Source organism: Triticum dicoccoides, chromosome 6B (genome assembly GCF_002162155.2).
Source record: "Triticum dicoccoides isolate Atlit2015 ecotype Zavitan chromosome 6B, WEW_v2.0, whole genome shotgun sequence".
Classification (NCBI taxonomy): domain Eukaryota; kingdom Viridiplantae; phylum Streptophyta; class Magnoliopsida; order Poales; family Poaceae; genus Triticum; species Triticum dicoccoides.
In genome coordinates, this window is record NC_041391.1 from 599044293 (window position 1) to 599067048 (window position 22756).

Below are 22756 nucleotides of genomic sequence, written 5' to 3' on the forward strand. Positions count from 1 at the left end.
TATAAAAATACACAGGAGCACCTGGGTGCTACCCCTCTACGAATATTAAATGTAAAAAAATATAAAAAATATAAAAAATCTGAAATTTGGGGATATCAAACCTAGGTTCTCAATGTACTCCCGTGTGAAGTTTCGTAAAAAATACCAGGAAAAGTATTTGTGGCGAAGGAAATATTGTTTGAAGAAAAATCCATCTAAACAATTTTTTCTATACATAGAAATATTTTGTCTTTTTTGCCACGAATATGTTTCCTAGTATTTTTTTCACGAAATTTCACACAAGAGTAGATCGGGAACCCAGGTTTGATATCACATACTCTTAGCATTTTTTTTTCAAATTTCTCAGTAATTTTTGAATTTAATGTTAGTATAGGGATGTGAAGCACCCAGGTGTGCTACAAATCTGCTTCCAGTAAGCATCCGAGACAAAATGAGTCTATATCTAAATAAATAATGGTTTGCATGATGCTACACATATGTTACCGCCCACCATGAAGATAGATAGTAACATGCATAACAATCTTCCCACTATGATCATAGTAACATAAACTAGTAAACACGTGGAAAAACCAAATGCTGATTTAATTAGGGGCAAAGATATATGATCCAAAGAAGAGGGGAAAAAGTGAATACAAATAACACATCAATGTCGAATACTTTTTTACCGCACATAAACTAAAGAGATTACTCAATCGAACAAGAATTAATTAAACTTGCTTCACCCGGCCGGCCCCGATCGATAACCTTGTGCGCACCCGAAGATATCCCAAGGCCACCATGTGGAAACTCAACGCGCATGCATGCATGAAATGGTCGATGCAGCACGTTTCGTGGTAGGCAGAGACGTCGACGCCGGCGGAACGGATGCGCGCATCGATCACACGGTGGTAGGCCCGTCGTTGTAGGCGTCGCAGCGCCGCCTGATCTCGCCATCGGCGCCGGTCTTGACGCCGTACATGCTGAGCTTCTCCATGGCGCGGGCGAAGTCGTCGAAGAAGGCGGTGTTGTTGGCGGCGTAGCGCTCCACGAGGGGCCTGGTGCGCAGGTCCGACCACATGTCCTCGTCGGTGCTCAGCAGGCCCAGGCCGCGCTCAATGTTCACGTAGTACATGTTGTCGAACTTGCCGGGGGTCATGACGTCGTTGAAGGCGGCGATGGTGGGGTCCTTGAGGTACTCCTTGCAGGCGGCCTGGAGCCCCTTGGCGTAGCCCGGGTTCATGGTCGGGTCGAACGGCGCCGGCTTGCCGGTCTTGTCGCGGTAGTTGTAGATCCTGGACGCGAACTCCTGGCAGTGGGAGAAGCCGAGCGTGTGCGCGCCGGAGAGCGCCACCATCTCCTGCACCGTGAACCCCTTGGCCAGGAAGAGCTCGAGGATGCGCCCAACGGTGAAGTTGGAGTGCGGGAGCTCCACGTCGGGGGCGGTGGGGCTGGAGGAGAGCGAGTCCTTGCGGCCCAGCGGGACCGGGTACCTGGGGCCTCCGGTCATGGTGACCAGCACCCTGGACGCCAGGGCCAGGACGTCGGCGCAGGAAACCACGCCGGGGCACTCCAGCTCCAGGGCCAACTTGGAGCGCACCACGGCGTCGAAGGCGTCGCCGGGGAGGGAGTGGTTGATCTCGGCGTCCTTCTCGGATTTGGCGAAGCGGGTGGGCGCGATCAGCACGGAGGCGTCGCAGCCGGTCACGAAGCAGTCGTGGAAGAAGACGCGAAGCATGCCTGCGGCGGTGGTCGGGTTCGCCATCTGCTTCGACTGGACCACCTCCGCGATGATCCGCTCCGCCCGTGGGCACGTCTGGCTGTAGAAATCGGGCGACAGCTTGGCCGCCGGGCCCCCCGCCGCCGCCGCCGCCGCCTTGGGCACTCCCGGCCCGGCGAGCACTCCTGCCGCCGCCGCTTGGGGCACTTGCGTCCCGGCGCCCATTCCTGCGGCCGCCGCCGCTTGGGGCACTCCCGACCCGGCGAGTCCTCCTGCCGCCGCCGCCGCTTTGGGCACTTGCGTCCCGGCGCCCATTCCTGCCGCCGCCGCCGCTTGGGGCACTCCCGGCCCGGCGCCCATTCCTGCCACCGACGCCGCTTGGGGCATTTCCGGCCCGGCGCGCACTCCTGCCACCGCGGCGGCGAGGAGGGTGGCCGCGGCCAGGAGGAGGAGGGACAGGAGGCGCATGTCTGCTGCTAGCTGCTTGGTACGTCGATCCTGCGGGTGTGCGGTTCTTGGGTTAACTCGACCCTCTAGGTCCTAGCAGGCGACGTCAGGGCCGGCGAGGTGTGTGGGGGTCCTAGAAATGCGAGGGAGAGGGGAGGAGGGTGGAGGAGTGTTGCAGGGGATGTTTGCCGGAGCCCGTGGAGGAGAGCGAATGGCGGGAACGGAGTTGGCGGGGAGTGCTCGTAGGCGGAACAAGAGGCTGGAGAGCCAGAGCAGACATGCATGCACCATCTACTAGTACGAGCGAAGTAGCGTGTCCGTCGCTCTGTTTCTTTTACTACCTTTAGCCTTATCTGACTGCTAAGCTGCGCTGTTTGCTTTCAAAAAAAAAAAAAGAAAAAAAAAAAAGCTAGCTGCGCTGTTAGCCTGTTATTTTCTTTGATACACCTGTAACTTAATTCACACTCGTAATTGTTACAGGTACACCGATTTTGATCTAAGACCCAAGAAAATACATAGTAACTCCTATGACTACAATTACAACGAAATTTCTTGAAAACATCTTCGTGGTATCAATCTCTGCTCGAAGAAATACTCCAAGGACTTTGGTAAAGAGGTTGCAATTAGATTAGAGCAACGATGTTGTCACTCTTTCATCTGCACGAACATTATCAGTAATGGTTTTTGAAAGCGCCTAAAGATGGGAAGTCTTGATCGATGAACGTACTTGAGCCGGGGATGATCCCCTAAAAGTGCAGGCCGTCGAATCCCTCTTCATCATGATGTGATGAAAGATTTCAGCTCCACAAAGAATCAGACCAACAAAAAAAGCTTGACACAACAATGTAAACTCATCACATCCGAATACTTGGATCCGCGAGGACAAAAAACTCTCTAATCTCATGGCACCGTCAAAAGAATGAGAGAAAATTATTCTCACAAAATTATGATGATCACTAGACGTTGACGAAGAATATAGAGATCTAGAAGATCCGAGGTCGCCCCACCTCTCAATGCCAAGATGGCAGCCGAAAGTGAGGGGACCTAAATTTCTCAGATGCGGTGGCGGCGACACAAGAACGGGAGACTCTAGATTTAGGTAGGTCTTGCCTGTTAGCCTGTTACTTACATTGTTGCATTCAGTTTCATACTTAAAGGGCCTGTTTCGTTACCCGCGTCATTCCAAACAAACCCAGTGGGTGCAAGAAAATCGAGTTTGATATCATATAATGGGCTTGGCTCGCACAAGCACAGACCTTAAAGTAACCCATAACTTGACTCGCTAGGAACGCTCGAATCTGTCGTTTCCAGTGGGCCAGGCTGAGTCAAGCGCAAAAAAGTGAGCGGCGTGCGCGGCAATGCAGTGGAAACTAGACACGGAGATGCCAGGAGGCCGAAATGTGCCGGCGCAGGATGGCGTGAAATTTAGCCTCACCCCCCATTTGCTCCCTCACCTCTTGCTCTAAGACTAGCCCATTCTTGGTTCTTCCACCGGCAACGGCGACGACTCACATCTGCGCAACCGATGGTGATAGCATTACTCTCTAGCAGTAGGAGCTGCTTCTCCACATCATCTTAGCCTCCACCTCATTCTCCTCGTCTCAGCCATGGCCCTCCGGTTCTCATCGACTCTGAAGTTGGTAAGCAGCAGATACAACCCCATCCTCTGTTCATTCGCTATATTTGACCATTGCCTACTGATACATCCCGATAAATCAATGTCAAGGTCGGTATAGACGAACGGACAAAGCTGGCAATTCGGTCAACAACACTCATAGTTGTGATTCAGGCCTGACTCATGTTCGTTTACCAGAGAGAAATTCGTTGCAGTCAACAACCTGTCATTAGGTATGGTCCAATGGTCAATCGAGATAGGGAGATGATGGCCAATTTGAACTACATCTACAATAGCGAAGACATATAGAGGCCGTGAACATGCTTCGAATGCAAAGAGCATCTTTTGCCATGCTTGTGAAGACCTTTAGCAACATGAGGCTACTAGAAGAAAACATGCACACCTCTGGAAGAGCAAGTTGCCATGTTCCTTCATGTCGTCGGTCATAATCAAAGGTTCAGGGTTATTCACAACACCTTCAGGAGATCCAATGAGACAATCATGGTATTTAAAGCAAGTATTGTATGATATTGGGGAGCTCAGAGGCGACATGATCAAAGCACCAGCCGGGAAAACTCCTAGTTAAAGATGGTATTTGTCTTCAAGGTGAAAACTACTCGTATTTCATGCCATAACATGCTTGCAATATTGTAACACAACCATAAGAATATGTTTTCATGCCATCACATGATTGTATTTGAAGGAAATATGCCCTAGAGGCAATAATAAAGTTGTTATTTTATATTTCCTTATTCGTGATAAATGTCTATTATTCATGCTAGAATTGTATTGATCGGAAACCTAAATACATGTGTGAATACATAGACAAACACTGTGAGAGACTCTACTTGACTAGCTCGTTGATCAAAGATGGTTAAGGTTTCCTAACCATGGACATGAGTTGTTATTTGATAACGGGGTCACATCATTAGGAGAATGATGTGATGGACAAGACCCATCCGTTAGCTTAGCATATTGATGAAGGAAATATGCCCTAGAGGCAATAATAAAGTTATTATTATTTCCTTATTTCATGATAAATGTTTATTATTCATGCTAGAATTGTATTAACCAGAAACTTAGTACATGTGTGAATACATAGACGAAACATAGTGTCCCTAGTATGCCTCTACTTGACTAGCTCGTTAATCAAAGATGGTTATGTTTCCTAACCATAGACATGTGTTGTTATTTGATGAGCACAATCATATCATTAGGAGAATGATGTGATGGACATGACCAATCCGTTAGCTTAGCATTATGATCGTTACAGTTTCATTGCTACTGCTTTCTTCATGACTTATACATGTTCCTCAGACTATGAGATTATGCAACTCCCGAATACCGGAGGAACACCTTGTGTGCTATCAAACATCACAACGTAACTGGGTGATTATAAAGATGCTCTACAGGTGTCTCTGAAGGTGTTTGTTGGGTTGGCATAGATCGATATTAGGATTTGTCACTCCGTGTTTCGGAGAGGTATCTTTGGGCCCTCTCGGTAATGCTCATCACTATAAGCCTTGCAAGCAATGTGACTAATGAGTTAGTTGCGAGATGAAGTATTACAGAACGAGTAAAGAGACTTGCCGGTAACAAGATTGAACTAGGTATGATGATACCGATGATCGAATCTCGGGCAAGTAACTTACCGATGACAAAGGGAACAACATATGTTGTTATGCGGTTTGACCGATGAAGATCTTCGAAGAATATGTAGGAACCAATATGAGCATCTAGGTTCCGCTATTTGTTATTGATCAGAAATGTGTCTCGATCATGTCTACATAGTTCTGGTACCCGTAGGGTCTGCACGCTTAACGTTCGATGACGATTTGTATTATGAGTTATGTGTTTTGATGACCAAAGTTTGTTCGGAGTGCCGGATGAGATCATGGACGTGACGAGGAGTCTCGAAATGGTCGAGATGTAAAGATCGATATATTGGAAGGCTATATTTGGACATCTGAAAGGTTCCAAGTGATTCGGGTATTTTTTGGAGTACCGGGGAGTACCGAGAATTCACTGGGAGAAGTAATGGGCCTTATTGGGCCATACGGGAAAGGAGGAGGCAGGCCAAAGGGGAGGTGGCGCACGCCCCCCATGGGTTCGAATTGGACTAGGGGAAGGGGGTGCCCCTTGCCCTTTCCTACTCCCTCTCTCTTTCCCTCTTTCCTTCTCTCCTACTCCAAAAGGGAAAGGGATTCCTACTAGGACTTGGAAGTCCTAGTAGGACTCCATACTCTAGGCGCACCCCTAGGGGGCCGGCCTCTCTCCCTCCCTCCTTTATATACGTGGGCAGGGGGCACCCCAAAGACACACAAGTTTCTCTTAACCGTGTGCGGTGCCCCCCTCCACAATTACACACTTCGATCATACCATCGTAGTGCTTAGGCGAAGCCTTGCACCATAGCATCATCATCACCGTCGCCACGCTGTCATGCTGACGGAACTCACCCTCGTCCTCAACTGGATCAAGAGCACGAGGGACGTCATCGAGTTGAACGTGTGCTGAACACGAAGGTGCCGTACGTTCGGTATTTGATCGGTTGGATCGCGAAGAAGTTCGACTACATCAACCGCGTTATTGAAACGCTTCCGCTTTTAGTCTACGAGGGTACGTGGACACACTCTCCCCTCTCGGTCCTATGCATCACCTAGATAGATCTTGCGTGATTACTGTGTTCCCCAACAATTGATCATTCAGTTTTATTCCTATTGCTTTCTTCACGTCAAATACATATTCCTTCGACTATGAGATTATGCAACTACCGGATACTAGAGGAATGCCTTGTGTGCTATCAAACGTCACAACATAACTGGATGATTATAAATATGCTCTACATGTATCTCCGAAGGTGTATGTTGAGTTGGCATAGATCGAGATTAGGATTTGTCACTCTAAGTATCGGAGTGGTATCTCTGGGCCCTCTCGGTAATACACATCATAAGAAGCCTTGAAAGCAAAGTGACTAATGAGTTAGTTGCAGGATGATTTATTATGGAACGAGTAAAGAGACTTGCCGGTAATGAGATTGAACTAGGTATGAATATATCGACGATCGAATCTCAGGCAAGTAACATACCGATGGACAAAGGGAATTACGTATGTTGTCATAACGGTTCGACCGATAAAGATCTTCGTAGAATATGTGAGAGCCAACATGAGCATTTAGGTACTGCTATTGGTTATTGACCGGAGAGGTGTCTCGGTCATGTCTACATAGTTCTCAAACCCGTAGGGTCCGCACGCTTAACGTTCGAGGACGATATAGTATTATATGAGTTATATGATTTGGTGATCGAATGTTGTTTGGAGTCCCGGATGAGATCACGGACATGAATAGGAGTCTTAAATGGTCGAGAGGTAAAGATTGATATATAGGACGATGGTATTCAGACACTAAAAGTTTTCCGGAGTGTATGGATATTTATTGGAGTACCGGAGGGGTTATCGGAAACCCCGAGAGGAAGATATGGGCCATAAGAGGGGATCACACCAGCCCAAAAGGGGTGGCGCACCCCCCCTATGGCAGGAGGCCGATTGGGAGAAGGAAAAGAGGGGGTTCATGTTGGGAAACGTAGCATGCAATTTCAAAAAAATTCCTACGCTCACGCAAGATCTATCTAGGAGATGCATAGCAACGAGAGGGGGAGAGTGTGTACACGTACCCTCGTAAACCGAAAGCTGAAGCATTAAATTAACGCGGTTGATGTATTCAAACGTCTTCTCGAATCAACCAATCAAGTACCGAACATACGGCACCTCCGAGTTCTGCACACGTTAAGCTCGATGACGTCCCTCGAACTCTTGATCCAGTAGAGGCACGCAGGAGTCGATGCGTTTCATCAGCACGAAGGCGTCGTGACGGTGTTGGTGATGTGATCCTCTCATGGCTTCGCCTAAGCACTACGACAATATGACCGGAGGAGTAAACAGTGGAGGGGGCACCGCACACGGCTAAGAGACAACTGTTGTGCCTAGAGGTGCCCCCTGCCCCCGTATATAAAGGAGGGAGAGGGGAGGAGGCCGGCCTAGCGTGCACCCCAAGTGTGAGGAGCCCTACTAGGACTCCAAGTCCAATTTGGACCCCCCTTCCTTTTACCGGAGAGGGAAAGGGGAAAGGAGAGGGAGAAGGAGAAGGAAAGGGTGGCGCCACCCCCTTCCCCGCTCCAATTCGAATCCCTTCCTTGTGCACTACCAGTAGCGCGTGTTAAAATGAGGCGCTACTGCTACTTAGCAGTAGCGCGTTGGCTTAAAGGGCGCTACTGTTATCCTCTTAGCAGCAGCGCGGCAGGAACAAAACATGCTACTACTATAATTGCCACACCGTTCCCGACGTGCTAGGTATAGTAGTAGCGCCCGTCTAAAAACCGCGCTACTACTACAAAATTAGTAGAAACGCACTTTTAGGGTAGGGCGCTACTGCTAAGTTTGAACACACCACAAGACGGGCCCATCTTAGCAGTAGCGAGTTTGTGAGGGCGCCCTACTGCTACGGATTTTAGCAGCTGCGCGTTTTTGCTCCCAACGCTACTGTTAAAGTTTTTTTCACCTAACCCCCCGCGCGGGCTTCCCTCTCCTCTGCTTCCTCCTCCAATTCCCCACTCTCTCTTCTCCCCCTCGTCGCCTCCGCCGGAGCCCCTGCCCTCGCCCTCACCGGAGGCCCTGCCCTCGCTCTCCACCGGAGTCTTCCCCTCGACGTCGCCGCGCGCCTGTGCCTCCTCCTCCTCGACCTCGACCTTGCTGGAGCCCCTGCCCTCGCTCTCCGCCGCCGTCTCCCTCGAACCGCCTCATCGCCGTCTCCCCCGACCCCGCCTCGCCGCGCCTCGGTGCCGCCGTCTCCCCCGACCCCATCTCTCTCCCCGCCCTCTGTAAGCACTCTCCCCTTCCCTCTTCTTTGCTCTCTGTTAGTATGAACCCTAGCTATTTAGTGCTAGTTAGTATGAACCATAAGCTATTTTTAGTGCTAGTTAGTTAATTACAATTAGTATTAACCCTATTTAATTAGGTAGTACGAACCCTAGTAAAAAATGGATACTTATATGGTAATTAGGGCAGTAGTTCCTAGGTACTAATTAGTTAGTAAGAACTAGGTACTAATTAGGTACTAGTTTATTTTTATTTATAGTAAGTTTATTTTTAGTAAGAACTATTTGAATTAATAGAATTAGTTAGTAAGAACTTGTTGCTATTTTTTAGTTAAAGCGTTTTTTCCCGCATCAACGTGGACAATGCCTATCCCGCATCCTCGTCGTCAAGTCGGCGGAGGACGACACCTGCTTGACCAGATGGGCCATGTCCAGGATTGGGCTCCGCTGGGGTGATACTGGGAGGCGCTACCTACCGGGGGGTGCAGGTTGGTGAGGAGCCAGCCTGTCGTTGACCCGAACCTTCTTTGGTGGCGGTCGCGTGGGCCAGTGAAGGTCCAAAGGCTCGAGGACCCCGCGGAGGTGGTGCGTCACCGCGTCAGTGAGGAGGACGCGCACGTCCGTCGCTACTTGTTTGCGTTGGAGCACAGGTTCTCCAATACCTGGCAGGTTCTCCAGGGATCTCACTGGAGCTATGATCCCGTGATGGTTCCTTCTCTGCGGGTGTCCACTGCCCGCGCCGATACCCGTCGTGTGCTAGGGTTTTAGTTGTATTAGTGATGTTATATGTATGATACTATTCAGGATGTATTAGTGATAATATTCGACGATGTACGGACACATGAGATGATTTACTTTTGCTTATTGAATGCATGCTAATTTGAGTCTATAAGATATCTTGAAATGTATATCTTGTGTTGCTCAAATAGGATATGTGCTTGCCCAAGTGGCCGGTCATGTTTGTAGGTTACACCTCCGAGTGGCCTATGTTTTGCCGGAGTGTTGATTCATTTCCGTCCCGGCAAATTTCAGGCGCTCGATATGTCCTATTTTAGCAAAGGTCATGCCAGATTTTTCCGTGAATTTTGGCATGACTTGTGCCAGAATATGTAGGAAATATCGAGTGCCCCGGATTTGTGTGTTGAGTATCCTTGTAGTTGTCTTCGATTGATTTTCAATTAATGTTTTAACTATGAACATAGGAAATGTCTGATAACGAAAAGGATTTTGGTATTTTCAAATACTGCGAAGACGAGCGCGGCCTGCGCGACGGAATCTTCCTAGATGATGATAGGCGCTTCAACATCAAGCTGGACGAGAACTTCGAAGTGGATACAGTAAGTCACAACGACAAGTCTTTTTTCGTAATTAACAGTACAAAAAAATACACTTCCGTGATGATACATGTTTGTCACAGTAGGTCGCGTTTTTTGTCATGCATGTACATCCATGACAAATTTATGACAGAATCAAGATAGTCATACCTGTGCTGTCGTAGAAGTGTTCCATGACATTACCAAAATTATCATCACGGAAGTGTCCACTTCCATGACGATAAATCACGCGTCCCAGAAGTGCTTTCGTCAAGGGTGACCGACACGTGGCATCCACCGTAACGGAATGCCGTTAAGCTACCGGGTCGGGTTTTGGATCCGATAACCCGTTAACAGCCCCGACCAGTGGGGATTTTCCACATGTAAAATCATCATTGGCTGGAGGAAACACGTGTCAGCTCACCGTTGGGACAGATGTCATCTACTCATTGGACCGAAGGCGCCTATGATACGGCGACACGTGGCACGGCCCAACAAAGGCCCATTCCTGTGAAAAGCCCAGCCCGTTTGACTTGGTCAAAAGGTGGCGGGCCGGCCCAACGAAAGCCTGTTAACGACCTATTCACATATAGCCCATTTACAGCCTGCTAACCCAGGGCCCGTTACGCCCTATCCGAATTAGGCCCAGTAGCGTCATCTGGGCCGTCCAATATGATTCAGCCCATTTTAACTTCCGACCCATGTGTGGCCCATGATTTCTTTCGGCCCATATGAGGACCTTTGTAACTCTTGGCCCATTAACGGCCCGTGGTGAAAGTGGCTCGTAATGAACAGTGTATCACTTTATACCCATTAACGGCCCGTTATTCCATTGGGCCGTTTCCAGCCCAAGTTATCTTTCGGCCTTCTCAGGCCCATTGATTCTTGGGCTCATTTGCAGGATTCGGTTACATACGACCCGTTACTGTTATTTTCTTATTATGGGCCAAATTCAGCCCGTCGTTATAGTCGGCCCATTTTTGGACCGTTAATACGTTGGGCCGTTTTCATGTCAAAAAAAACCCGTTGGGCTGTTTGTTGGAAATATGCCCTAGAGGCAATAATAAAATGATTATTATTATATTTCCTTGTTCATGATAATTGTCTATTATTCATGCTATAATTGTGTTATCCGGAAATCGTAATACATGTGTGAATACATAGACCACAACATGTCCCTAGTGAGCCTCTAGTTGACTAGCTCGTTGATCAACAGATAGTCATGATTTCCTTACTATGGACATTGGATGTCATCGATAACGGGATCACATCATTAGGAGAATGATGTGATGGACAAGACCCAATCCTAAGCATAGCACAAGATCGTGTAGTTCGTTTGCTAGAGCTTTTCCAATGTCAAGTATCATTTCCTTAGACCATGAGATCGTGTAACTCCCAGATACTGTAGGAGTGCTTTGGGTGTACCAAACATCACAACGTAACTGGGTGACTATAAAGGTATACTACAAGTATTCCCGAAAGTATCTGTTGGGTTGACACAGATTGAGACTGGGATTTGTCACTCCGTATGACGGAGAGGTATCTCTGGGCCCACTCGATAATGCATCATCATAATGAGCTCAATGTGACCAAGCGGTTGGTCACGGGATCATGCATTACATTATGTGTAAAGTGACTTGCTGGTAACAAGATTGAACAAGGTATTGGGATACCGACAATCGAATCTCGGGCAAGTAACGTACCGATTGACAAAGGGAATTGTATACGGGATTACTTGAATCCTCGACATCGTGGTTCATTCAATGAGATCATCGTGGAACATGTGGGAGCCAACATGGGTATCCAGATCCCGCTGTTGGTTATTGGCCAGAGAGTTGTCTCGGTCATGTCTGCGTGATTCCCGAACCCATAGGGTCTACACACTTAAGGTTCGGTGACGCTAGGGTTGTAGAGATATTAGTATGCGGTAACCCAAAATTTGTTCGGAGTCCCGGATGAGATCCCGGACGTCACGAGGAGTTCCGGAATGGTCCGGAGGTGAAGATTTGTATATAGGAAGTCTAGTTTCGGCCACCGGGAAAGTTTCGGGGGTCACCGGTATTGTACCGGGACCATCGGAAGGGTCCCGGTGGTCCACCGGGTGGGGCCACCTATCCTGGAGGGTCCCATGTGCTGAAGTGGGAAGGGAACCAGCCCCTGGTGGGCTGGTGCACCCCTTTGGGCCTCCCCTACGCCTAGGGTTGGAAACCCTAGGGGTGGGGGCGCCCCACCTAACTTGGGGGGCAAGTCCCCCCCTTGCCCCCCCTTGAGATTGGATCTCTAGGGGGGCGGCCCCCCCGGGCCCCTATATAAAGAGGGGGGAGGGAGGGTTGCGCACCCTAGTCCCTGGTGCCTCCCTCTCCCATGTAACACCCCAAAAATTTAACCAGGTTTTAATTATTAAAATTTTGCCAGGAGTTTAAATTTTTTGCTTTCTGGATTTTCTGTTGATTTCAGAACCTTTCTTTTTAATATTGAGGAGTTTTACCCAAGTGGAAACTTTCCAAAAATGTATTGGACTTCTATGCTCTCTCAATATAACAATTTTTAATCAGTAGATTTTATTTATTTAATTATATCTCTCTGAGCTTTATTCCTTAAAATGACTTCCATTAGTTTTGGAGCTCTTTTTGAACTACCACCATTTGATAAATTTAACTAAAATTCCAACCAAAATTTGGAGATGTCATGTGATGTTTCTAAATCACTTTTACGCAAAAATATATTTCATTCATTGCATATTTTGAGTTCTACACCTAATTTTCAAATCTGGTCCAGTGGGCAGTTTTGCACTACAGCCTATTTAATATTTCTTTAAATGCCTCCACCAAAATTATGGGATGTCAGTGGTAGCATGCAATCCAACTTTATGCAAAAAACCTAGTGATGTTCTTTGGAAAAAATGAGTGAATCAACCTCTTTTTCATTCTGGTCCAACCTTGTGATTTCTACTGCAACCCTATTTATTTTTGCTCTAGTGACCTTGTGCTTTCTCCTGCTTGTAGTCAACCCTACAAAACCCCTAAGTCCAGGAGCATGCACCCATTGGGACATTTTTGGTTCATTTAATGATGCCATTTACCCCCTGTCCAGAATTGAAGTTTTGCAAAACTTGCACTAACTAGTTTCTTCATTTGTCAAACTAACCTCACCACCCTCTCATGTATCTAAAGAGACCCCACTCTGGAAGATTTGACCACCCCAAGTACTTCCTAGATGCCTCTGGCATTTTGTCAAACACCCTGTGTGCATGGACAGATTTGGCATGGTTGAAGGTTTTGTGTTGTGAACTTTCCCCTTGTCCCAAACCAAGTTGTCTAGTAGCCTACAATATGTCTCTAATATAGGCCTGTGGATTTGCATTAGCTCTCTAGCAACTTTGGCCGCCCTGGCATTTCGTCGAACAAGTGCCGTGCACGCCCGGAGCGCGAGCAGAGCACGCGTTTTGCACGTGCTCGAGTCCGAGCCAGCACGCCCCCTGGATAAGTTTCCTCGAGCTCATCCTGATCCTCTCCCTCTCGCTGCGTCACGCCAAAAGCCCTGACCGCCTCCTCGCCCCATGCAGCGTTGCCAGCAAGCCTCTTGGCGGCACGCCTGCGGCCACATCCGCCACCGCCATGGGCGTGTCGAGACCGGTTTTCCGGGTATTAATTTCCAGAAAATGGCCCTTGTGCTCACCAGCCCTAGGATTACTGTTAGCTGATGAGGCACCAACTTGATACAGAAATTCCAAGCAAAATACAAAATATGCAGTACACGACCCTTCTGGTCTGCGAGTACAACAAATGGTTTCTAGTGGTTGATGGCGGAAGTGGTTTGTGGATCATCAGCGTCTATGTGACTCCATTTCCCACAGGAACAGCTGACCAGGTTAACTCCTATATTCGCGAGGCTGCTATCACCGTTGCGTATGTTCCGGGGCTGTCATCGCAACGCTCCTCTCCACGCAAGAAATCTGGTCAAGACAATAGCCAGGGACAAGCCAGTGAGTAGTTTTGAATGTACTCACAAACATTATGAACACAGGTATAATATATAAAATCATACTCTAAAATATTCCATGATCACAACGTCAGTCAAAAAAAATAAAAATCTCTGATGCATGCAAGCAGGTTATTTCTATGCAACATGAATATGTAGTAACAGAATCGTAATAAAATGCACCAATCGGGTGTCTGAAGCGACGCCTCAAAAGGATAATAAATAACGAGCATGCCTCAGTCGGGCGTCTGGATGACACCACATAAAGGGCTTGTAAAGTAAATAATTAACAGCATGCCACAGTCGGGCATCTGAGTGACACCACATAAAGGGCTTATAAAGTAAATAAATAACAGCATGCCATAGTCAGGCGTCTGAGCGACACCACATAAAGGGCTTATAAGAAAAACAATCACAGTGAATATCCAGGAGGTAGAACCATCCCAGGGATACTCAATACTTCAAATAATATAAAGGGGTTAGTCCATAATAATAATAATAATAATAATAATCATAAGTCACACGTCATGATCCATATTCTGGTTTAGTAGTTTCTCCTCCGAAGACCGACACTTGACCCATCCCAGACTGTAATCCTTAACCATGGACATGGCTATTCGAATAGGTTTAATCTCTGTAGAGGGTGTACTCTTTACCCACGAGTAATAGATTCCTTTAGTCTATCGAGACTAATTCCGTCTACGGCCTTTTAGTTGAAAACACACCTAACTTGCACACACCAACTTAACTTATCGGTGTCTGGAATCACCCACGACACTTGTTAAGCAAAACTCTAAGCGGGGAGGCTACAACCTCGCTTAGCATGGGATCAAATTTATATCGCGCGCTCTAAGGGGTGGCCTCCCCTCTCGGTCTCAACCGGAAACACCCATGCCCCCGGACCAGGTGGCCTGCCTACCAGCTACAACCGGTATCTTCCACCATGGCCTCTCTGTACGGTGTGTGCTAGAAAGGGGTTGACGACTTACTGAACTGTACCCTACTTGTTGTAGAGACAAGTGGTAGTACGAAACAAGTATGGGGGTTACTGGAACAAGACTCGATCTATGGTCGACTCAGGAGGTTTTAAGTATTCCCTACATGATTAGCATAACGAATATATTTCATCCATCAGACAGAATCACCACTCATCATACCCCTCATGCCATGCCGGACACACTCGTCTCGACAAGGAACTAGGGACAAGCTCGAGTCTACCCAAGACAGAGACTTTCCCGTTTTCCTTCCGGTAGGCATGAAAGGCATACGAGGATGATCATTATCACAAGCATGTCCATTTCCAACAGCAAGGAAATTTCCAATAAGCACTCATGCAAATGATCACATCACCACATAAAATAACGAGTTCTACATATTGGGGTGGTGTCATGATCGTGTCAAACAATGCATGCCAAATATTATGCCAGGGTTCAGAATGCTTGCCTTCAAGGTGTGGAAAGGCAGGGTGCACTCCAAAACTTTTGAAAGCTTTCTCCTCTCTCCAAAAATCCTATTTAAAATATTTTTGAATCAATATATAGTTTCAAAAACAGTACCAAAAAGTTGTCTGAATTTTTTTCAAATAAATCTTAAAATAAACTAGATTAAATTTGAGAGAGGTAGGAAAAAGAATCATTTCATTTGGAGTTATATTTAAAAAGTTATAGACAGTCAAAGTTGTGGTCAAAATCTGTTTAAAAATAAAATAGAATAAAAAGAAAACGCTTCAGAGAGGTATACGTCGAATACGTACTTTGCCCTTTACGCCTTCACTTAACCCACATGGACCATTGCGATGGGTCACTGACAGTGGGCCCGGGGGGACCCACTAGTCAGGTTTGACTGGACTTCTCCCTCCTCTTCCTTTGCCCCGAGCGGAGGCGGGACTCCGGTGATGCTCGCCGGCGAACAGCGGCACCGTTCGGGAAACAGAGGTTACCCGTGGGCTCAGGGGTTCGAGGCGGTCCCTCCGGTAGTTGTTACAGTCCCCGGGATGGATGGAGCTGCCGGCGGCGACCTCCGCAGTGGACGGTGGCCGTCGGGCAGAGTGTTTTTTCTCCTGCGGCGAGTCCCGATCAAAATTGAGCAGGGGGATGGACTCAGGAGGGGCAGAGGGAGCTCCTGGTGAAGAGAGTGGAGAGGCCCTGGTGTCGCCGGAGTGACCGAGACAGTGGCGGCGGCTGTGATTGCCGAAGACGAGGAAGACGACCCCTCTGGTCTTCCTACTGCTACGAGCGGATCGGTGAGGGAGTGAGAGATGTTGCTTGAGGCCTGGACGAGCTCGGGGGGTCCTATTTATAGCGTATCCATGGTGGTTCCACGGCCGAGGATAAGGGCGCCGGCGAACCGCCGCTCTGTAGCGGTCAGGGCGACGTGGCGGCAACGAGAGCTAGAGGACGCTCTTGTGGATGAGTCTGAGCTGCTCCAGGGGCAGGTGGCAAGCGGGAGAGGCTCGGGCGGCGCCGACCTGTGCAGAGGCATGCTGCGGACGCCGGCGTGCCGCCAAGGGGCTCTGACGATGGTGCTGTAGGGCACCAGGGCTGCTTGGCGTGATGCGGTGAGCAGTCGAGTGAGTGGTGCGGCTCTGCAGAGTGGGTAAAACCCAGGGGCGCGACACAGTGGCTCGGGCACGACACGTGCAAAACGCGTGCTCTGGGCGCGCCCAGAGCATGCCCACTAGGTGCTCGGCGAAATGCCCGTGCATGCCACAGAGCTTGGGTGAGGCTGGAAATTAGCAGACCTAGGTTAGGAGTAGCCAGGAGTTTATTGGACAAGGTGGTTAGGCAAGGGAAGCAAGTTCATAGTGCAAACTAAAACTCATGTCAAAACTGGTCATGCCCATAAAGTGTTTGACAGAATGCCACATGCACCTAGGCATTTCTTGGAGTGGCCAAATTCTCCAGGCTAGTGTCTCTTTGGGTGCAAAAGAGAGTGGTAATGTCATTTGGGCAAAAAGAAGAAACTTGCTAGTGCAAGTTTTGCAAATCTTCAGATTTGGACAGAAAGAACAGGGCATGATTGCAAGAACTAGAATTGCTCCAATGAGTCCAACCTCTTGGACTTAAGGTTTTAGCAGGGAGGGCTTCAAGTAGGAAAAATCACAGCAACAGGAGTAAGTCAAAATATAGCTGTATTACAATTCATCAAGTTGGACCAGAATGAAGATGAGGATGGTTCACTCAAATCTTTCAAAGGACATCACTGGGTTTTTGCAAAAAGTTAATTAATATACTCCTGTTGACATCCCAAAATTTTGGTAGAAGTTTTAAAGAAATATTTAAATAGATTGTAGTGCAAAACTGCCCACTGGACCAGATTTGAAAACTTGGTGTAGAACTCAAAATATTCAATGAATGAAATATATTTTTGCATAAAAGTGTTTTAAAAACATCACATGACATCTCCAATTTTTGGTGGAATTTTTGAATGAATTTATCAAAGGGTTGCAGTGCAAATGGAACCCTAAAACTTATGAAAAACCAAATTAGAGAAATAAAGCTGAGGGAAAAAAATGATTATATAGATAATCCCATTGATAAAAGAATTGTTTTATTTGAGAGGGCAAATGAGTCCAATAAAATTGGGAAGTTTTTCACTTGAGGTAAAAACTCCATAAAAATAAAGGGAAGAAAGGTTCTGAAATCAAAAGAAAATCCAGAAAACAAAAGTTTAAGTTTCCTGGCAAAATTTTAATTAATTAAAACAAGGTTAAAATTTTGGGGTGTCACAACACTACCCCCCTTAAGAAAAAATCTCGTCCTCGAGATTTGCTAAGAGCTGTTTTGAAAAACAAATACTCCTCGGTTACGTGTTTTTGCAAGCAGTGTATGTGTTCGAGTAGTGGTGGTGCTGCGTGAATAAAAATAATCCATGTCGTGAGAAGATATATGGTGCAGCAACTCAAGGAAAAGAAATCTCACTTCAGGATTTTTCGCGAGAGTACAATAGTAATATATTAGAGTCAAACCGCAACAACTCATATTAATAGAAACTAAATAATTTACTCGCCGCGCAAACTCGGGGTACCACGCATATGTTACAACTCATAAATAAAAGTTGCAAGAATAAACACAGCAGCGACGTCTATAATGCAAACAGTAACTAGACGGGGTCCCGAGAAAACGTCTCTGGTACTGGGATGCACTCCTCCAATATCGGGGAAATCAGATTGATCAACTGATGAATGTGTCTCTCCTGGTCGGGCCTCAGTGGTCTGTCGATGGCAATCTGAGGATTCAAATCAGCGAGACTCTGGAGATAACCCATTACTTGCTGGTTCAAACGTTCTTGAGCGATGACGTACTGGACCAGGTTGGCCAGTACTGGGTTTCTCTCAATCCATCACCGGGAAAAGATGTTACTTCTCCGGGTGCTGCACGGCTCGGAAAGTAATAATATCCTGTTTCACTGGCATAGGGTACCGTGAATCGAAGGCGGGCAAGTGCTTCGTGTGCAACCGCTTCTATGGCCATTAGTGGAGCTGGCATAGATTTCCCCAAGAAGGAAACTTCCGTTGGGTCTTGGTTGGATTTACGGGAGGGATGTGTACTACTGCCCAATATTTCGAGGTGGATGGGGTGATTCTCGATTTGAACAGCTCGTACTGAGGTGGCTGGGTAGAACCCATGGTACTGCAGGTAAAGTCCCACAATATTTTGACAAAACTACCCGGGGTTGCATCTGGGGTTCTCAGATAAATACTAGGGCTCAGCATGGCAAGAAATGGTTGTGAGCGTGGTGCACAAGGTGAGGGGTGCTTGGCAAGGTCACGAGGTGGCCTTTTTATAGCACTGGAGCTGGGTCATTTTACCGTGGTGAAAGGTAATTAATTTGCCAGCTCAGCTCCAAGGGTCGGGGTCAAAGCCACAGATACATATCTCACCAAAGTGACGTATCACTGTGGGGGTTGTTGGGGTGGTTTTGGTAGCTGTGCCCGGAAAAAATATGCAACTGCGTGCTGACATAATTATGCAAGGTTACTACTTAAAACAGAGGCACAACAACAAGCTGCGTTAATATACAAGGTCACACGATTACAAAGAGAGGATGCACTGGGACTCGGCACTACTCGGGTGACTTAGTCTACCTCGTTAATATCCAAGCGGGCTTGCCTTGTGGATGTCGAGGCTTCTCCACGGGTCTCACCGTCGGGATTAGCTGCAGGTGGTTGAGGGGCTGCAGGGTCGGGGTAGCAATGATGACTATCGCGGGGATTGTTGGCCACAATCCCGTTGGAGTGTGCTCCCAAAAGGCGACGAAGCACTTCTGGGGTCATCAAAGTGCCTTGGTTGATGGCTGGGGCCGATCTCAAGGTCTCTATTGGTTGTCCGAACAGCACGACTGGGCTGTAGGCGTCGCGCTCGTCTTCTCCTCTCGTCGGGGCTCGACGAACCAGTTCTCCACGAGCTGTGATCAGATCAATGGTGATTTGATGGAACAGTTCCCCTAGTGCACCTACATAGCACACTAGGTGCAACAATGCAGGATCCGTCTCGTGATCTCCGTTGGCAACCTGGGGTGGTCTACCATACCCTTCACGTCTGGGGTAGTAGTAGAACGAGCGACAGTTAACTCTGTGCGACAACTGCCGGAGTTGAACTATAGCCTCTCGAGCAGCTAGCTGGATGGCTTGTGGCTCGAAGGAAGTTGTCCTTCCAGTGAACCTGTAGGGGCGTTCTGGCGACAGACCCCTACCATAGATGTGCACAGTGGCCTAGAATTGACGGCTCTCACCGCTCATGGATCCTTGGTACACAACATATTCTGGGGGCTCTTCTAACGCATAGGCACGACGTGTGAGGTTTGCGAGTATGGTCACAAAACCTCCAAGGTTGGTTGCTGTAGTCTCATTGTGCACTACGGGGCCAGGCATTATGGCTCAGTTTGGGGTAGAGGTTGTGCTGTGCTGGGTTGAGGCTAGCGTGCCCTTTTTATAGAAAATGGGACGGAGTCTTCCTTCGCACACTTGCGAATGGTACATTATAGGCATCGGTCACTGGCGCGTGATCGACAGGCTAGGTTGATAGGTTGGGCACCGACTGCCAAAAGTGTCGGGGTCACTGGGTGGCTATCTTGCACGAGAAGCTTGGCTGGGTTTTGGTTAAGGTCTGGTGGTTTGGCCTACCTAGGTTTTTCGACCTGGCTAAGATAGGATTAGCCAATGGTCAGCCTGGCTCTGATACCAAGTTTGTCGAGACCGGTTTTCCGGGTATTAATTTCCAGAAAATGGCCCTTGCGCTCACCAGCCCCAGGATTACTGTTAGCTGATGAGGCACCAACTTGATACAGAAATTCCAAGCAAAATATAAAATATGCAGTACAAGACCCTTCTGGTCTGTGAGTACAACAAATGGTTTCTAGTGGTTGATGGCGGAAGCGGTTTGTGGATCATCAGCGTCTATGGGACTCCATTTCCCACAGGAACAACTGACCAGGTTAACTCCTATCTTCGCGAGGCTGCTATCACCGTTGCGTAGGTTCCGGGGCTGTCATCGCAACGCTCCTCTCCACGCAAGAAATCTGGCCAAGACAATAGCCAGGGACAAGCCAGTGAGTACTTTTGAATGTACTCGCAAACATTATGAACACGGGTATAATATATCAAATCATACTCTAAAATATTCCGTGATCACAATGTCAGTCAAAAAAAAAAAATCTCTGATGCATGCAAGCAGGTTATTTATATGCAACATGAATATGTAGTAACAGAATAGTAATAAAATGCACCAATCGGGTGTCTGAAGTGACGCCTCGAAAGGATAATAAATAATGAGCATGCCTCAGTCGGGCGTCTGGACGACACCACATAAAGGGCTTGTAAAGTAAATAATTAACAGCATGCCACAGTCGGGCGTCTGAGCGACACCACATAAAGTGCTTATAAAGTAAATAAATAACAGCATGCCACAGTCGGGCGTCTGAGCGACACCACATAAAGGGCTTATAAGAAAAACAATCACAGTGAATATCCAGGAGGTAGAACCATCCCAGGGATACTCAATACTTCAAATAATATAAAGGGGTTAGTCCATAATAATAATAATCATAATCATCATAAGTCACACGTCATGATCCATATTCTGGTTTAGTAGTTGCTCCTCCGAAGACCGACACTAAGACCGACACTTGACCCATCCCAGACTGTAATCCTTAACCATGGACACGGCTATTCGAATAGGTTTAATCTCTGCAGAGGGTGTACTCTTTACCCACGAGTAACCGATTCCTTTAGTCTATCGAGACTAATTCCGTCTACGGCCTTTTAGTTGAAAACACACCTAGCTTGCACACACCAGCTTAACTTACCGGTGTCTGGAATCACCCACGACACTTGTTAAGCAAAACTCTAAGTGGGGAGGCTACAACCTCGCGTAGCATGGGATCAAATTTATATCGCGCACTCTAAGGGGTGGCCTCCCCTCTCGGTCTCAACCGGAAACACCCATGCCCCCGGACCAGGTGGCCTGCCTACCAGCTACAACCGGTATCTTCCACCATGGACTCTCTGTACGGTGTGTGCTAGAAAGGGATTGACGACTTACTGAACCGTACCCTACTTGTTGTAGAGACAAGTGGTAGTACGAAACAAGTATGGGGGTTACTGGAACAAGACTCGATCTATGGTCGACTCAGGAGGTTTTAAGTATTCCCCGCATGATTAGCATAACGAATATATTTCATGCATCAGACAGAATCACCACTCATCATACCCCTCATGCCATGCCGGACACACTCGTCTCGACGAGGAACTAGGGACAAGCTCGGGTCTACCCAAGACAGAGACTTTCCCGTTTTCCTTCCGGTAGGCATGAAAGGCATACGAGGATGATCATTATCACAAGCATGTCCATTTCCAACAGCAAGGAAATTTCCAATAAGCACTCATGCAAATGATCACATCACCACATAAAATAACGAGTTCTACGTATTGAGGTGGTGTCATGATCGTGTCAAACAATGCATGCCAAATATCATGCCAGGGTTCAGAATGCTTGCCCTCAAGGTGTGGAAAGGCAGGGTGCACTCCAAAACTTTTGAAAGCTTTCTCCTCTCTCCAAAAATCCTATTTAAAATATTTTTGAATTAATATATAGTTTCAAAAACAGTACCAAAAAGTTGTCTGGATTTTTTTCAAATAAATCTTAAAATAAACTAGATTAAATTTGAGAGAGGTAGGAAAAAGAATCAATTCATTTGGAGTTATATTTAAAAAGTTATAGACAGTCAAAGTTGTGGTCAAAATCTGTTTAAAAATAAAACAGAATAAAAAGAAAATGCTTCGAACAGGTATACGTTGAATACGTACTTTTCCCTTTACGACTTCACTTAACCCACATGGACCGGTGCGGTGGGTCACTGACAGTGGGCCCGGGGGGACCCACTGGTCAGGTTTGACTGGTCTTCTCCCTCCTCTTCCTCTGCCCCGAGCGGAGGCGGGACTCCGGCGATGCTCGCCGGCGAATGGCGGCACCGTTCGGGAAATGGAGGTTACCCATGGGCTCAGGGGGTTGAGGCGGTCCCTCCGGTAGTCGTTACGGTCCCCGGGATGGACGGAGCTGCCGGAGGCGAGCTCCACAGCGGACGGTGGCCGTCGGGCAGAGTGGTTTTTCTCCTGCGGCGAGTCTCGATCAAAATTGAGCAGGGGGATGGACTCACGAGGGGGAGAGGGAGCTCCTGGTGAAGAGAGTGGAGAGGGGGAGGCCCTGGTGGCGCCGGAGTGACCGGGACAGTGGCGGCGGCTGTGATTGCCGGAGATGAGGAAGACGACCCCTCTGGTCTTCCTACTGCTACAAGCGGATCGGCGAGGGAGTGAGAGAGGTTGCTTGAGGCCTG

The 22756-nt window shown here is 47.8% G+C and overlaps 1 protein-coding gene across 1 annotated transcript; it reads right to left on the reverse strand.

The window, feature by feature from the left end:
• Positions 1-553: 553 nt before the first annotated feature.
• Positions 554-2281, reverse strand: LOC119324425 (peroxidase 31-like). Its single transcript, XM_037598214.1, has 2 exons — positions 2030-2281; positions 554-1852 (listed from the first exon to the last, which is right to left on the reverse strand). Exons 1-2 carry the CDS (start codon positions 2162-2164, stop codon positions 878-880), a joined length of 1110 nt encoding a protein of 369 aa, XP_037454111.1. The 5' UTR covers positions 2165-2281; the 3' UTR covers positions 554-877.
• Positions 2282-22756: the final 20475 nt, after the last annotated feature.

Excerpts from the sequence above, each read along its gene's own strand:
- LOC119324425 (XM_037598214.1), bottom strand. The coding sequence starts at position 2,164 with ATGCGCCTCCTGTCCCTCCTCCTCCTGGCCGCGGCCACCCTCCTCGCC. Across the intron at positions 1,853-2,029 it reads CCGGGCCGGGAGTGCCCCAA|GCGGCGGCGGCGGCGGCGGG; the intron begins GCGGCGGCGGCG and ends GGAGTGCCCAAG.